The sequence below is a fragment of the Strongylocentrotus purpuratus genome, unplaced genomic scaffold (assembly GCF_000002235.5).
Source record: "Strongylocentrotus purpuratus isolate Spur 01 unplaced genomic scaffold, Spur_5.0 spur5_scaffold_20, whole genome shotgun sequence".
NCBI lineage: Eukaryota > Metazoa > Echinodermata > Echinoidea > Camarodonta > Strongylocentrotidae > Strongylocentrotus > Strongylocentrotus purpuratus.
The window spans coordinates 37,750,755-37,768,144 of record NW_022145606.1 but is presented as its reverse complement, the minus strand read 5'-3'; the positions used below and the strand labels follow the sequence as shown (position 1 = coordinate 37,768,144).

The 17,390-nt window shown below is 35.9% G+C and overlaps 1 protein-coding gene across 1 annotated transcript in view; it reads left to right on the top strand.

The window, feature by feature from the left end:
* Nucleotides 1–17,390, top strand: part of LOC105443050 — a 56,204-nt gene that overhangs the window by 17,632 nt on the left and 21,182 nt on the right. The window contains exons 10-12 of the mRNA XM_030993917.1: nt 2,323–2,452; nt 12,260–12,432; nt 15,656–15,784. Of these exons, the coding sequence (XP_030849777.1) occupies nt 2,323–2,452; nt 12,260–12,432; nt 15,656–15,784 (432 nt within the window). The remainder of the gene's footprint in view (nt 1–2,322; nt 2,453–12,259; nt 12,433–15,655; nt 15,785–17,390) is intronic.

Genomic DNA, 17,390 nt, shown 5'->3' with positions numbered 1-17,390 from the left:
TCCTCCTTTTCCTGTTTACACCGTTTTCTTGTCTTCTTTGCTCTTTTCTTTCCTCTCATGCTATTAGTCTTCTTTCATTTCCACCACTTCTTCTCTGCTCCCCCTCTCGAGTTCTATTTCTCTCGTGAAATTGAAACGTAAAGTAATACAATCATGTAGTACATTCTTGTTTAGAATAATATTTTCAATAATATCCAGTCCATTTTCTAAAGGTTTCTTTCCTTTAGTTAAGTGTATGTAGCTTTAATATATATATGTTAGTGTGCAAAACACTCCGTTTCATTCGAGTACTTTGTTTTCACTAAATAATTTAAGGGACTCACGAAGCCACCGGAAGAAGAGCAATTGGCTTATCATGAAGAACTAACATCAAACTGCAACAAAATGATTTGTATAAATGTGAATAAGCAGAAAGGCTGCCATCTCATTTTCCCGTCTGAATGGGTTCTCTTCCTTACGTATATAAGTGCCCTTATTTTCTAAACTTTTTTTTTTATATTTGTGTGTTTATTAAATTTTCAATCATATTAAAATTACATATTTACAAGTCATTGGTAATAATTAGACAAACAAAAAAACCAATATGTATAAGAACAACTAACAATAATGAAAGGACAAGAAAGTTATAAAAAAAAACATTATAGTAAAAAAAAATACACTGTACACATATAAATCATAGTTTGAACTCCAGTGCATAAAGGGGAGTGAGGGGGCACAGGAATAAAAGTTAAATCAACATGAGTATCATAAGTCAAATCGCCATTTCTTAAAATGCGAAACAAGCTTGTTCCTTTTTTTCGCTGAGAAATATTCAATATCTTTTTGTTTCTTTATAAAACTCTTAAAAAGATCAACACTTGGTAAATCCCTCTTACTTATTTTCTAAACTTCCATGATGACCTATTACATTGTATAATGCTTTACCTAGTAAGATGCATTGATCGAGGTAATTTCAGGTATTACATATTGATGAGCTACTTGAAATTAACTAGGAGGTATGCGCGTATTGGGGAATGTGGCTTGCTGCTCTACTTTTTTTTAAAAACTTCCCACGACATGTAATGAGTGTTTAGTATACATTATATGGGACGTACAGTGATAGATGGAAAGTTATTTCAGTATATTCGAAATGACTTTTAGGTAACTCCTTTTTCCTCCCACTTCATCAACATTCATTCATTTCATTTCATCTACATTATTTCAAGAAATGCATTCAGAAAATGAAGAAGAAAAAAAGAAACGAAAAAAATAGGTGTAAAGAAAATATTGTCGGCGAAGCATTTGTCGTAGTACTAGTAGCATTTGTAGTTTATGGGACACTTTTTGGGCGGAGCAAATGTCGTCGGAGCAAATGTCGGCGGAGCAATTGTCGCTTCAGGCGGAGCAATTGTCGGCGGAGCAATTGTCGGCGGAGCAAATGTCGGTGGAGCAAATGTCGGCGGAGCAAATGTCGGCGGAGCAATTGTCGCTTCAGGCGGAGCAATTGTCGGCGGAGCAATTGTCGGCGGAGCAAATGTCGGCGGAGCAATTGTCGCTTCAGGCGGAGCAAATGTCGGCGGAGCAATTGTCGCTTCAGGCGGAGCAATTGTCGGCGGAGCAATTGTCGGCGGAGCAAATGTCGGCGGAGCAAGTGTCGCTTCAGGCGGAGCAAATGTCGGCGGAGCAAATGTCGGCGGAGCAATTGTCGCGTTTTGCGGAGCAATTGACGGCGGAGCAATTGTCGACGGAGCATCTGTCGGCGGAGCAATTGTCGGCGGAGCATCTGTCGGCGGAGCAATTGTCGGCGGAGCAACTGTCGGCGGAGCAACTGTCGGCGGAGCAACTGTCGGCGGAGCATTTGACGTCGGAGCAAATGTCGCGGAGCAAATGTCGCGGAGCAATTGTCGCGTTTTGCGGAGTAAATGTCGGCGGAGCAATCGTCGGCGGAGCATGTGTCGGGTTACCGCATACGTATCACCTACTACGTCAAAGTGACGAATTCAAATCTTTTTAATTTTGTTTGTAGTTAGTACTCATTATTCAAGGGGAAAAGCTTTAAGGTTTATAAATTATTATGATTTAAGAACTCGTCTAAAGGCCAGTGTGTGTGCTTGTGAGTGCGTGTGCGTGTGTTTGTGAAGGAGCAAGAGAGAGAGGGGGAGAGAGAATACAAAATACCATCGTTTAATTATTGTTTGAAAGAGTTTTGCATTATCTTACTCCCAGAACCATTTTTTTAACAAGAAACTACACTGGAATGAAAGGTCAGAAGAGTTGAGGCAAATGGATGTTTGGCAACAACGTGAATACATCAGACATCTCTTTCACCCCACATTGTCAGAGATAACACCCCGTCCAACAAGTAAAGCCCTTCAAGGGTTTGTGCAGCACTCAAGTCAGAAGGCAGTGATTGTTGAAGAGTCTGTGCAGCACTCGGGTCAGAAGGCAGTGATTGTGGCAGAGACCGACCAAAGTAAGCACGAATCAGATGAATGCTATAATTATTCACAAAACATGGATCAGTGGAAGAGCAGTGGAAGAGCAGTGATCTCGTTAGCGAAAGGTCCCGGGTTCAAAACCATGTCAACTCGCTCGTGCCCTTTGATAAGGCTTTAATCCTCAAACCCAAGTTCCACTGAGAGGGCTTAAGCTCTATTTGTTTTGTTTTTCTATCTAAACTAAGGCGCCACAGATTTATTCAACTTGCTTTGGGAATGCTGCCAGAATGCCCCCCTCAAAATCCATTGTTCTGTTAATCCCCATTCCAGCCGTGATCTAAAAGGACGTCACAGTGCCTTAAAAAGACGTCACACGTAGCAGTCCACTATGTCGACGTGCAAATCTAAAAGTCCCTAATATCGCGTGCCGGAAAGGTTACAGAATGCACTTTAAGAATTGATAGAAATCTAAAGATATTCAAATGTTTTCGCTTCTCTCTCTCCCGCGATCTGTCTCTCCTAAAAAAAAAAAAAAAATCGCTCTTAGTCCATGAAATGCACTGCGCTGTCAGACATTTGGACATGGTCACGTTGACAAAGAAATTATCTGATTAATCGCCTGCAGCCTCGGGCGTGTTTTTTTTTTTACTGCTGAGACCATTTAAACTGACATTGACATTTACTCTCAACGGCAAATTTGGTCAAAGAAGTGGTTTCCTTGTCACATCAATTGAATTTTAAAGGTATTACAAAGTTTTGGTATGGGGTCATGAATGTGGTTCAAATGAACATTTTGGAAACATATCGTACGATCCTACAATATTCAGTGATCGTTGTCGCGCTTGAAATCGAGCCTAAGCGATGAAATCGTAAATAATAAACTTGTTTTGTTGTATAGCCCCCTCTCAAGGTCAAGATATTAATTAAGCTATAAAACAGTGTTTCTTGAATAAAATCGACCGATTGGCTATTCCCGTTTGGAAATTATATATCAGAACTACATATTCTGAGAATTTCATGGTCGCAGCTACCATTGTATTCATTCATTTTCATTCATTTATTTTCCACAATAATAAAAGTACAAAGATGTACATTACATATAACAGATATATACATGTATATACAATAACAACAACAAATACCAAAACAAAATGTGAACATTTACAGTAACATTGACAAAGAGGAAAATGAGCATAAGTGATTGATTAAAGTGTAGTGATATAGAACATGTTATTATTGCGGAGGGAGCCAACTGGAAGACAGAAAAATAGTCTTAAGTGCGTTGGCACCCATCATGATCAATTAAATATAATCTTAATACATTAAATAACAATTGAATAATTGCGTTAAACAAAAAAAAAAAGCAAAGTAAATTTGTATATAAAGAAAGAAAGGACGGGTTAAGAAGCTCTACTAACGTTGTAGTTGATTACGGTATGAATTTATCAAGTGTTTTTTTAGTTTGCGTTTGAAAGATTGGAGTGACACTGAGTTTTTTTATTTCATTTGGTAAAGAACTCCACAGTTTTGGGCCGGTAAAAAATAAAGTAGATTTTGCATAGGACGTACGTATTTTGGGGAAATGAAAATCATTAGAAGACCGAGTTTGATAAGAGTGAATACTTGCATTTATAGGAAATAGATCAGTAATATAACGAGGGAATAAGCGATTTTTACATTTATACATGAACATGCCAGTTTGTAGCTGACAAATATCGGATAGGCTTAATACATTGAGCTTATGAAATAGCGGAGCAGAATGAGAGTTATACGAGGATTTTGATATCAGGCGAATGGCTTTTTTCTGTAGTTTAAAGACTCTATCAGAATATGACTTAGGACAGCCACCCCAATTTATATTACAGTATGATATGTGGGGTAGGAAAAGGGTATTGTAAATAGTAAGAAGAATTTTTTCGGGTAATAAATTGCGCAGGCGATATAGGATACCAACAACTTGAGAAATTTTAGAACAAACATCTCCTAAATGATATTTCCAAGACATGGATTCATCTATATGAACACCTAAAAATTTGGTATGATTTGTATGTAATAGTTGGGATTTGTCCATATGGATTCTTATATCATCAATATTATAATTCATATTGCTAAAAACCATATAGTTAGTTTTAGACATATTTATAATTAACTTATTACATTCTAACCACTGATATACATTTTGTAATTCTTTATTAAACGTGGTATTAATAAGGGGAATATCTTTATGCGTAAAAAAAATACTTGTATCGTCGGCAAACTGTATAAAACTTAGGACATTTGATGAACACTGAATATCATTTATGTCAATTAGAAATAATAATGGGCCGAGGATAGAACCCTGTGGAACCCCGCAAACAACATTGAGCATATTTGAGTCTGTAGAATTAATTGTAACATATTGTTTTCTATTGCTAAGATAATTTTCAATCCATTTATGGGGAACACCTCGTATGCCAATATGATATAATTTTTGTATTAAAATATTATGGTCTATTGTATCAAATGCTTTTGACATATCTAAAAATACACCGACTGTTGTTTTTTTAATTTCAATGGAATTTGTAATATCTTGAGTGAATTTTGTAATTGCTAATGATGTTGACAAACCCTCTCTAAATCCATATTGAGTGCTATTTAATAAGTTGTTGGAAGATAAAAAATTGGAAATTCTACTGAAAACACATTTTTCGATTATTTTTGAGAAAACAGTAAGTACAGAAATTGGTCTATAATTCGACATACATTCTTTTGACCCCGATTTAAAAACTGGTAAAACTTTAGCTATTTTGAGATTATCAGGAACAAGACCTGTCGACATTGACATGTTAAAAATTTGACTCAATGGTTTACAAATAAACGGTATTACTTTCTTAACTACTTTTACATCTATGTGGTCGAAACCAGAAGAAGTATCATTTTTAAATTTGTCAACAATGGATATAATTTCACTTTCAACAATCGGTTGAAAAAATATTGAAGAAGAACAAGGATTTGAAAGATATTTGGAGAAATGTTTATTACATGTATCATGGGGATCATCCAGTTTCTTTTGTAAATTGGGGCCTATCGAAATGAAATATTTATTAAATTCGTTAGCCATTTCCCTTGGGTGAGATATGTCATTATTGTCATTTACAATTTTGGAAGGGATATTTTTTTAAATTTTAGTTCTATTTAAAACCGTATTAATTTCTTTCCAAGTAGCCTTGGAATTCCCTGTAACGGCACAAAATTTAGATTGAAAATATTGTTGTTTTGTTTTTTGTATTGCCTTTGTGCATTTGTTACGGAATGACTTGTAAATTCTTTCATCAATTACTGTTCGGCGTGATATAAATTTTTTGTATAAAGTTTGTCTTTTTTTACACATTTTTTTTAGTTCTTTTGTGAACCAAGCCTTGTTCTTCCGATTGTTCATATTTTTTGATTTTTTGAGAGGGAAACACTTGTCGTATATATCTAGAAAAATATCCACAAAGTCTTTGAACATGTCATTTACATTTGTCACACGAAGATTCCAGTCAAAATCCCTTAAATGTCTACAAAATATTGCAATATTATAATCATTGACTACACGTTTAAAACTGTTTACATTGTCAGAGTTAGAAAATATACAACTTGGTGAAATAACGCTAAATATGGGCAAATGATCACTAATGTCTCCAAAGAGAATGCCACTTTCCCTGACCGTATCAGGCTTATTTGTAAACATGTTGTCAATTAATGTAGCAGAATCTTTCGTTATGCGGGTGGGCTTATCAATAACTGGGTAAAATGAAAAAGAACAAAACATATTTATGAATTCATTATTGAAAAGATTGCCCTCAGACGATAAAAGATTTATATTATAGTCTCCAAAGAAATAACATGACATGGAACGTGGAATATGTTGGAGAGTATTTTGTAAAATATTCAAAAAATCATTAATTGGTTGACCAGGTGGTCTATATACACAGCCGATAATAACATTCTCGTTGATTTTCAAAAATATAGCTTCACAATATTCATTGTTTATATTGAGATTATGCATTATACTGTAATTCAGATTATTCAAGATAAAAAAAACCAACGCCACCACCGCGTCTATTTTCTCTTTCCTGACTGATAAAAGAGTAATTATTGAGTTGACATAGATTAGGATGTGATTTTTTCAACCATGTTTCCGACAATGCAATAATACTAAATTGTCTATCAAAACCATTTAAATATAGAGATAGATTGTCAAAATTCTTCGTTAAACTACGACAATTTAGGTGTATAATTGATATATTTGTTTTACAATCAAATGCTGAAATACATTCATTAAATTTTCCAACTGTGAAATATGTAGATTCTCCAAAGATACAAAGGTGTGGCACTATTTGAAAATTATCGAAATTTACCGGGAGCACCGGTAAATTTTGATATTCAATTTTTCTCAAAAGCAGAAGTGTTTTAGAGGGTAAATTTTCTAGTGCTTATCATACATCCACAGGGGCATCTAAACAGTTCAAAATTGTAAAAATTCACTTTCCAGCCAATTTTCAAAATTTCCCAAAACTTTGTCAAAATATGTCAAAAGACAAAATGGTCCCATGCTACCCCTATTGTTTCACGGTCTTCAATTTCTTCCAGTTACTAGGATAATAAAATACCGGATGCTTGGGATTAAGCTTTTATCACAACAAACCAGTTTTCACTACTTTCTTGAAAATGTTGCCAAACGGGCTCAAACTGTGTGCGAACGGAGTTGAACGTAGTAGCAACTATTGACGATCTGTTTAACCCTTACTGTACTGGGCTATTTTGAGCACCCACTGACTGGGGGGGGGGGGGGGGGCCTGGGCGCCCCCCTATGATCTCGGCCGTCGATTGTCCGATGAACACAAAAATTTGCATGTTTGTAGATATTTACGTAAGGAACAAGATAGTATAATTAGTTTTTTCCGAATATGCAAATTTTTGTTGTTAGCCTAATTAATTATGCAAAATGCTAATTTTATGCATTTTACAGAAAATGTGTCAAACTCCACTTTTTTAATGTTGAAACTCAATATTCATATGAAACTTCTTTTCTAACACAAAAAAGTTATTTTAATGTAATTAATAATGATAATTTATGCAAATTTTGATGCGATTTTTATTTATTGTTATTTTTTGGGATGACATGCGCATACTAATTGTTATGTAACGCCTTACAGGTATATCCAATTTCGACGAAAATGGTATCAAAATGTGCGTAAGACTTGAGGGAAAAAAGTCTTGAAACGACAATTCAAAATTCCAAGCGGTTGCGGCGCAATCTCTGAAAATGTCGAGGGGGGGGGGGCCTCCCAGCCCCCCCCCCCAGTACAGTAAGGGTTAAGAACTTCACAGACGGGCTCGGACTGACTAGGATAGGAGGGTGCTCTAGAACTTATATCCTATTTAACATTGTCCTCGTCCTGCAATTAGGTGGAGTACTTAAAACGAGACGTACTACGAATGGACTGATTGCCGTACTATGAACGGAAGTGCCGTACTTTGATCCTAATAGGGACGTGTTACAACGTGACGCGGTCGAGCATCAATTAGCAGTAGTTTAAGCCCCATGACACCAAACTACATATAACTAAGTTCTGGAACCGTCCTAGAAAATCGTAGAACGGGTTATGGTCGGGGTAGAATGTGTAAATAATGTCTATAATACGATCCTAGCTCATTCATAAACTGTCCTCAATACGTCCATCTCCTCTTTACCCCATCCATAGTCAGTTCATATCAAGTTCAGATCGGGTTAATTTGCCTTTTTTGTGAGGCACTTCTTGATCATTTTGAAGCGAATTTTGTGTTAAAGGCTTCAATATTACTGCATATCACAGGCACTAACATTGTTAAACGATGCCTTTAAAAAATGGATGTGCAAGAAATGGAAATTTTGAAAGTCTTTCACACGCTTAAGACTGCAACACATCATGGAAATGGGATGGAAGAGATAAGGCTAACAAAGGAAACATATTACTTGTTGGAAAACAGTTTTTTATCTCTCTTTTATGAAATTTGAAAAATGTTGAGACACAGAATACCTTGATGTAATTTTGAGCAGCTTCCAAGACTTGCATTCTTCTGGTGTACCACGGCGCGCGCGTGAAACATGTATAAGGCTGGCTAATACGGAGGTAATACGTCAGAGGTAAAAATGTCAGAAGTAAAATTGTGAAAGGCCATGAATCACAGAGGTTTTGTCAAACCTTTAAAAAAAAAAATCTTCATTTCTGTTGGTCCTTCTTGACCTTTTTTTTTTACCCAAATACTAGCATAATCATTATATTTTTAACTCACCTGAGCCGGAGGATCGAGGTGAGATATGGCCGTCCGTCCCTGTTTGCCCTCCGTAAACCTTTTACATTTTCATCTTCTTCTTGAAAACGCATGATCAAATTTTAACCAAAGATCTTTATAACTGATAATAACCATCCATTTTTCAGAGATCTCACGCTTGCTTAACCCCTCGAAAAAAGGTAAATACGGTCACATGGCTTGGTGACGCATTTGACGTCATTGCGAGAATGTCCTTGTATTTGTCATACATATGGCTTCGAATAGTCTCATTGGACAACGCCCCATATCGTCAGAGTCCAGCAGCCTAACATGTTAGCCTATGGACTTTCACCCCCCAAAATTGTTAAAAGTTCATTTTTTGTTCAAACGAAAAGCACATCCACCCCGACGTACGTTGACACTAGCTCTTTCATTGGAACCCTTATGTCCCATTGACTTTTGAAAGTTCACCTACCGTAATTTGGTCAAAATAGGTCGCTAGCTCGCCATTGCCTAAATAACACATGTGAAACAAGGCGAACTTTGGACGCAATTTGCCACCCGATTGTAAGGTTATAGGTCAAGCACACAAAGGAAAACAAGCATGAATTATCATAGATAAGTTCTGAATGATTCATTATGTTCATTTCAGCCAAACCCCACCGTAATTTTTCCATTTAGTATAGGCAAGCATTTTGCCGAGGTAAGCAAAAACATGAATATTCATGATCGCCATGGACTATTCGATTATTTACAGAGGGGTGCAATTGTGCACCACATCAAACTCCCCTACTTTAAGTCAAGTATTTCATTGTATTATGTAGTTTAGTAGGTTTATTTTATTAACTGTTTAATTATCAGATATCAATGGTAGTTTAGAAATATGGAAAAGTTCTTGTATTTCATATTTAGCAAAGCAATCTCACATATAAAATCACTATCAATTGTCGTCTGATCCGCCGATTGCCGTCTGCTATACGTTCAAAGCACATTCATCCGTGGACTGTGATGTAAATTGACAATTTACTCGTCATTGTAGATCTATGATTAGCCATCTGTCATTATTAGAATTTAATTGTTGACACACATACAATTACCACACACGCACACTCTCACACCCCCCTCCCCAACACACCATTTCCGCACACCCGGTTCACCCACAGTGAAATATTCTAGTTTGGTAGTTCTGTCGAAGTAGCTACGTTTGTGCTGGCAATTGTTCAGCGAGCGAAAATGAGACGACCGGAGCAATATTCAACTAAGGATCTTACAATCTCATTGTAATTCATAACTAGGAATGACGAAATGATCAGAAAAGTTCTGGAATTATCAAGTGCTATTATTTTTTGGATCAATGTCTCTTTTTTTTCTTCAATTAATATCATACTTTGCCTTTTTAAAGACATTTTAATGCCTAAATCACCCTACTTTTCGCCGAAAAGTCGCAAGCAGATGATTTTTGCTTAGACTCATACCACAGTCCTTTCATTATTTTGCGTGTGTGTTCTTGTCAGCCTGGCGTCAGTTTCGTCTAGAACACAAACTATCAAACGAATGGGGCAAAGAGTCTACGGTGTCTATTGTTATCAATTGTTTTTGGGCTTTCGTGCCTTTGCGCTTGTGGCTTAGTTTTGTATTATCAATTTTATGGCTGGAATCTGCCGATACTATCAGGTCACCAATAAAGGATTGGGATGATCATCATCAATTAATAATGTGAATTACTTGCATGAACTTGATGAGGATCTGAGAGTAAAGTCGCTTACTTCAGGCACGCGCGTGCGTCCGCACCCCATCATCATCGTCATTTTTAAAGCTAGATTCCAGAATTATTGATGATTTCTAAGAAAAATCATTGTCATATTCGGAATCTCCGTCAAATTTTGTTCTGTATGTCTCTTTTTCCAATTTTAAGCCCGTTTTGATTAGAGGGGACCTTTAAATAAATAGTCCATACCAGTAAGTACGGAGAAAATAAAGGACTTTTTGAATGCCTAATTGCCTCATAACATAAATATCTATTTTTATTTTTAAAATCACGTACTGTTTAAAAAATCCAACTACACTATTTCCCATGAACTTGAAATAATTTTGTTTCAAACAGATTCCTCTGTTTATTTCTATTGAAAGATGTCAGTAATCACCTTTGACAAGGTGTAATGATTAAATGAGTCCAAATCTCAGAGGTTAAATGCATTTATGCATAGCATTCAAATGCATAAGCTATCCCTTTGTTTGGTGCTAATAAAGGCAATACAATTTCCTTTGAAGAAACTGTACTCGATGAGTCCATGTTATCAGCATTGGAAGTATATCATTTTCAACCAAATTGGACGCGTAAGTTCCATAGACTATGCCTTGTCCGCCGCCACTGGCATTACGCTAAATAAAGCCTATATTGATGATCTCCTTGGAATATCACAGAGTGTGGTCTGTAGAATCCTCAAATGAAATCGAAAGGAGGGTAATTTAAGGCCACACAAATCTGAAGGACTACCAGGACTAAACCACGTTTAAAGGGACTTGGTAACATTGTTAAGATGAGAGAAAGTGGTGCTACGGTAGTGACTTCAGTGCTAGATGTACAATTAAAGATAATCTGAAAACTTGAGTGAAAACGGACCATTATTAATTTACAAAATGGGAAAAACTGATCTGATCGATTCCCTAAATCTCCTAACTACATTATTACAACTTAATTACATTTTAGGTGAATGTAAATAGTCACAAGGAAATTAATTGGCTCTATAAAGCATTCCAGACATTTTAATGGTGAAAGATTTTTCAAAGCCTGTTTTATGTCTTTTTTTCATGGACAAACGGTTGGGAAAGTTCAAAAATGGTTAGCAGAATTTACTGTTAATCACTGTTAGATGGTGTTGCACAGTGACGCCTTCCAAGAAAACAATAAATATCTGTGTGGTTTGAGCATTTTGTTATGGATTTTTTGCATGTTAGAGGGTTAATACATTAGAAGGAATATAAAAAGTAACATTTCAGACAAAAATTACGCAATTTGTTCATCAACCTTCAACAATTAAACGAATCCATTCCACTGGCTGTCTGCCCTAACAACAGAGAAGACGAAAGACTTCATACATGGCTGATCGTCAACAAAACGGAGTTTGTTGTTTGTTGCTACGGCAGGCAGCCAGGAAAAACGAATTTGTTTACTAAAATTATGGATATGCAAGCATTACTTTAAACAAACTGAACTTTGTTATTCCTGGTTTTTTCCTAATTGAGGTGACATATGAAAGGTCAGAAAATGAACATTTTTGGAAAATGTGATATTCTCTTTGGAATTCAGATACCGTTCGCCAAACAACTTTTTGGTACCCTTTCTTCAAATTTTTTTAATCAACCATGCGTCAAATTTGCATTATATGAGTTGCATCTAATGAAAGAGGACCTAAGCTTTACAAATATGTGTCATTTGTTAATCATAATTGTGATAAAGTTATAATAAATTTTGATAATTCTTGGTTTCTTTTTTCTGGGACGCACTGTATGATACATATAATGTAACATATTCTGTTAATACATACATTTGCTTTTTTCAGATGGAAGCTCTGCAAATGGCATTTTTGGAGCCCTTGGAGGAGAGCTGTCTTCAGAATCCCATGGGTTTACACTCCACATTCCACCCGGTGCCCTTGAAGAAGATCAGAAAATCAGTCTTGGGGTACTGACCAAGATTCCAAATGGCCTCACACTGAAAGACGACGAGGTTCTTGTTAGCCATGGGTTCCAGTGTTACCCGTCTGGGTTACGCTTTAACAAACCGGCAAAGCTGATAATACCTCACTGTGCAATAGTCACTGCTCCAAATAAAATACAGTCCGTACTGTATTCCTGGAACCAGTCAGGTATCGAAATCAAGTTTTCAGCTTTTCCGTATGTATAAACATTTTAAAGCAAATTATGTGTTGTTGTCTCTTAAGTATTTTTTGGTGTGAGGTGGCACATAATCTACTGGAGTTACTTCCCATTGACATTACTCTAAAACATGATACCTAATGAGGCAAAATGATTATGGAATGAGTTTGGCTTATTTTGTATTTTAAGAGCTTGTTTTCTCGATTTTCTGTTTTGTTTTGGTTGGAGATGGGGGCACTCATCTCTGCAAATGGAGGTCATCATTGGCACTACAGACTGTACATCATTTAACATGATTAATGTAGGGATACATAACTCCCCAAACCCCGACACTGGCAGACTTTGATAAACATTGTTATAACTTTTAGTACAGAAGATAAATGCCCATTCTACAATTTTCAGATTGCGATATCGGATACGTCCACGCTAAAAAAAAAACATAGCAAGTTCACCGAAAATATCTACAATACCAGTTGGGAACTCATTAGACAAGAAACTATGGTCCTCCGAAACGATTAACTTGGATATCATTTCGTGACCTCATATTTACTAAGTTTGACAATAAATAACAAATGTAATAGTGGAATAACACAAACGTTACAAAACACGGCCCAAGGAATGGCGATGTTGCCAAAACATAGAATTATGTTAGGATGTCCATTAATTGAATGAAGCCTAACATTAATTAGCATGCATTATAAATTGTGAATACGTGTACACGTATATGCCGTGATCCATTTATTATGATGTTTACATCCCCAATCTGTTGGATATTTTTTAAACAGTTTCTGTGGTTTTGGGGGGACTTAGCCGACATTTTTTCTAATTTAAATGCAATACATTATTTATAGATGAATTGTCACAGAAAATTTAACAGTGGCTAATCTTGGTTTAAAGGTAAAGTAAACAAGGTGATCAGAAAATAGAATTCCAATTTCCTCCATTAAAAGATTGAGGCCTAGCCTTTATATAAGTATGTGGGGGATTGTTATGTTACTCGACAGAAAAATTATTACAAGAAAAAATATGTTTTGGAATGTTCATTTTGAATTTGTGAAGGAAATAATGTTTATTGAATCAAATTGAATATATCAATATCACAATTTAATTGTTCTGGGAGAAATTTCACTTGCTTAAACCTATTTGTGGCTCACACACAGTAAATAGGATCTGTATTGGAAAAAAATGTTTAATGTTCAAATCCCGCTGGCTTCAAAATCGGTTCCGAATTATTTTTAAGTATGGATCGATCAGTCGATCTAATTTACTAGATGTAAGCCACAAATATGTTTAAACAATTGGAATTAATCTCGTTTTTGTGTTTGCTTTTGTTGTTGTAACTTTAACATTCCAATTGTATTCCAGTTCTCAAAACACGATGTGTAATAAGGATAAAAGGTAAAGGCCAGTTTTGGAAACGTCCCCCTCTCGAAAAATGAAATGGAAGCTCTTATTACCAATCATGTGAAAGAATATGTTTTGACTAATATGTGATGGAACAAATTTTGCCGGCAAACCGCCTACTAATTGATATATTTGGTAAATTATTATATCTATCCGGACTGGATAGATATAGTGTAGTCCCATTCACATCTTTCTGTGCACAGTGCTTGTAACTTTACAAAGACTGGGCCAAATTTCTTATCATTTTGATGATTCCAGAACCTTGCAGTACACACAAATACTTATATGCTAGATGATCAACCTTTTCTGATCGATTCCACAATGTTTCTTTCACAATGCAATCGCATGACCAGAACTGGTATATACCTTTAACTTTACTTAGCTAAGAAAAGTCCCTGATATTTAAGTCCTTTCCCCGTCATTTCTTCATTGAAATGAATTTGTTTGTTTTATTTCGAAGGTACACCTAAACGACTTCCTCATTCGTCTGACATTATTTGTTCAGTACAAGAACGGTGGCTAGAGGTCTCAATCAGCCGTTTTTCTGGAGGGTACTTTGCCTTAATTTGGGACTTACTATTTCTGAAGGGCATATTACTGTCATGCATGTCGTTTCTACCTAGAGTCTTGCCTTACAATAGACAACCTGTTCTGGAAGTCTGTTTCGTCAAGATGCTTCATGACAAAAACTGGGTAAATGTAAATGTGAAGCATCATTAAGCCTTTAAAAAAGATGCTGTATTACCCTTTAGGTGCCATTACTTCGGTCGGTCGGTCGACTTTAACAAATAAAACAAATCTTCCTTCTTTGGGCTGATTTGTTTTCTTCAGTTTTGAATGCTTTAATCCTTGTTTTAATTCATAAAACGTTTTTTTCTCTAAAAAGCGGTTAAAAAAAAGATGATAACAAGCCGACTGTATATTTTAAGATTCTGGGGTCGGTCGTAAAGGGCAATACAACAACTTTTTTAAAAGCCTTTATTGATGTATTTAAGCTTGATCAATTCAGGCAGTCACACTGGGGTCGATGGTTGGTAAGTGTCATTCTCCAATAAATCTTTCTGTCTCAAATTAGCATTCTTCGAGCCTTGTCTGAATGTAAGGGGTGAGGCAAATTCTTTTCTGTAACCACACATATTTCTATGTTAAAAACAAAATTTTACCTTCCCTTTGTTTAGATTTTTCTCTTTTTTTCTCTTTTTTCTTTCTTCATGTTCGTACATTTTTATTGGGCTTGGTCTAATAAACAATTTGACTGCTATCTTGCATTTCGGACAATACCCTGTAACTTTTCTACTTTGATAATATCAATTGAACAAAATAATGAATATCCTGAAGCCTGAATATACTATTAGACTTATCTGTGACATATCTACAGTGATAAGCAAGCTCTATACTGTTCTAGCTGTATCTCTCAACGGTTGGCCATTTCAGACGCCATCTTGGTTTTCCTACTTTTCTGACAGCTTAAGCATATTTTAACTGATCTAAATATAATCCTGGACACCTGGAATCTCATACTATCTTTTAGAACGATTCCTGCGCGGGATGGACTGTAGTTGAAATGATATAAACCCGAGAGAAGACATGTGATACAAATGTGAAAATGAGTTCTATCTACTTGATAATTTACAGATAACTTTATCAAAACTCTTTTTGGATACATGATTTTCTAGAATGATGCCCATGCATTAACGGGAAGCAGTTTCTCACATCCAGTCAAGGACGAGGACGATTATGTTGTGTTTCGGCGGAGCACCCTAACAGTCTCTTGCCAGCTTGGTGAGACGAGTCCCGAGACAGATGTAAGTGTGTTTTGACGACTGGTCTAGGTATTGCCATACTTAGTTAAAATAAATTGAAACAAGGGCCAGCTGGAAAGAGAACAATTCAAATTTATGTTTAATAGTCCATAAAACCAATTCGTTTTGCTTCATTCAAATCTTAAAGGCCGTCTGTACTTGTTTGGCTAGGAGGGATTAGACCGCCCAGGGTGGTCACTGGCAGGTGGCTATCTCATCAACTCAGCTTTAAATTAACATAAGAAAAAGAGGATCATGGGGGACCAATGGTCACCGATTAGGCATTGTTTTCTACATAGAGGGAGCAAGTAGCCACACGTAGAAGAGTGTGGCTTTACTAACAAACATTTGAATTTTTAAAATTATGTATCAATACCAACTGGTCTTTGACACCATATATACCCGAATAAAAAACTAGTATATGGTAAAAATGCTTCTTATATCATGGTTATAACACATGCGTCACTTTTAATGTACTACATTTTCTTCGTGTGGCGATACAATTTAAATTGAACGAGGAGACTGATAGTACAGCTGCAATTGACACATTTGATGTTCTTTATGTACAATATATTATTATATTTAAGGATTTCCTGTCCATTTTAGAACTTTTTTCCGAATCTGAGAACGTTCTAATGTTAAAACTAATAAGTAATTTGTCATTCAATTTGGACGATTGTTATCGATTTCAACGCCTTTGCATTCATTTTCAGCAAATTACATATGAAAGTGTTTCCCCTGACGGATTGCTACAGAATATGATGATCGAATTCATTCATACATGTCATTGGTAAAATGAATTAAATGTGTACTATTGCGTTCTCGTATTTTGAAAGCAGGGAAAGATCATGATCAAAGGTGGATCAAAAGGAGAATATTTAAAAACAAAGTGACAGAGAACTCAACACACTTTACGAAGATTTGTTTATGGAATTACACGTACACAGTTAAAATTTTTGTGAACAAGTTGTTTAAAAGTTTAAACAACTCTTGATTAACGGGTGACCTGATCTAAGAGTTGTTTAAAATGTTAAGCAACTCGAGTTGTTTAAAGTTTAAACACTTAGTTGATCAACATTTTGAACAACTTGTTTAAAATCACAATTTAAACAACTGGTGTTGTTTAAAGACGGTTGTTTAAAAAGGAGCTGTTGTTCAGTGGGGATTGTTTACACCAACTGGGTTGTTTAAAGAAAGTTGTTTAAAAAGGAGCTGTTGTTCAGTGGGGATTGTTTACACCAACTGGGTTGTTTAAAGAAAGTTGTTTAAAAAGGAGCTGTTGTTCAGTGGGGGTTGTTTACACCAACTGGGTTGTTTAAAGAAAGTTGTTTAAAAAGGAGCTGTTGTTCAGTGGGGATTGTTTACACCAACTGGGTTGTTTAAAGAAAGTTGTTTAAAAAGGAGCTGTTGTTCAGTGGGGGTTGTTTACACTAACTGGGTTGTTTAAAGAAAGTTGTTTAAAAAGGAGCTGTTGTTCAGTGGGGGTTGTTTACAACAAAAGGGTTGTATAATGGGGTATAATTTGGGTTTGATACTCTGAATAAGTGCACCACTACTTCTGGGTCTCTATATAGGTATATGAAGACTACAAGACTACAATATGGTAGGG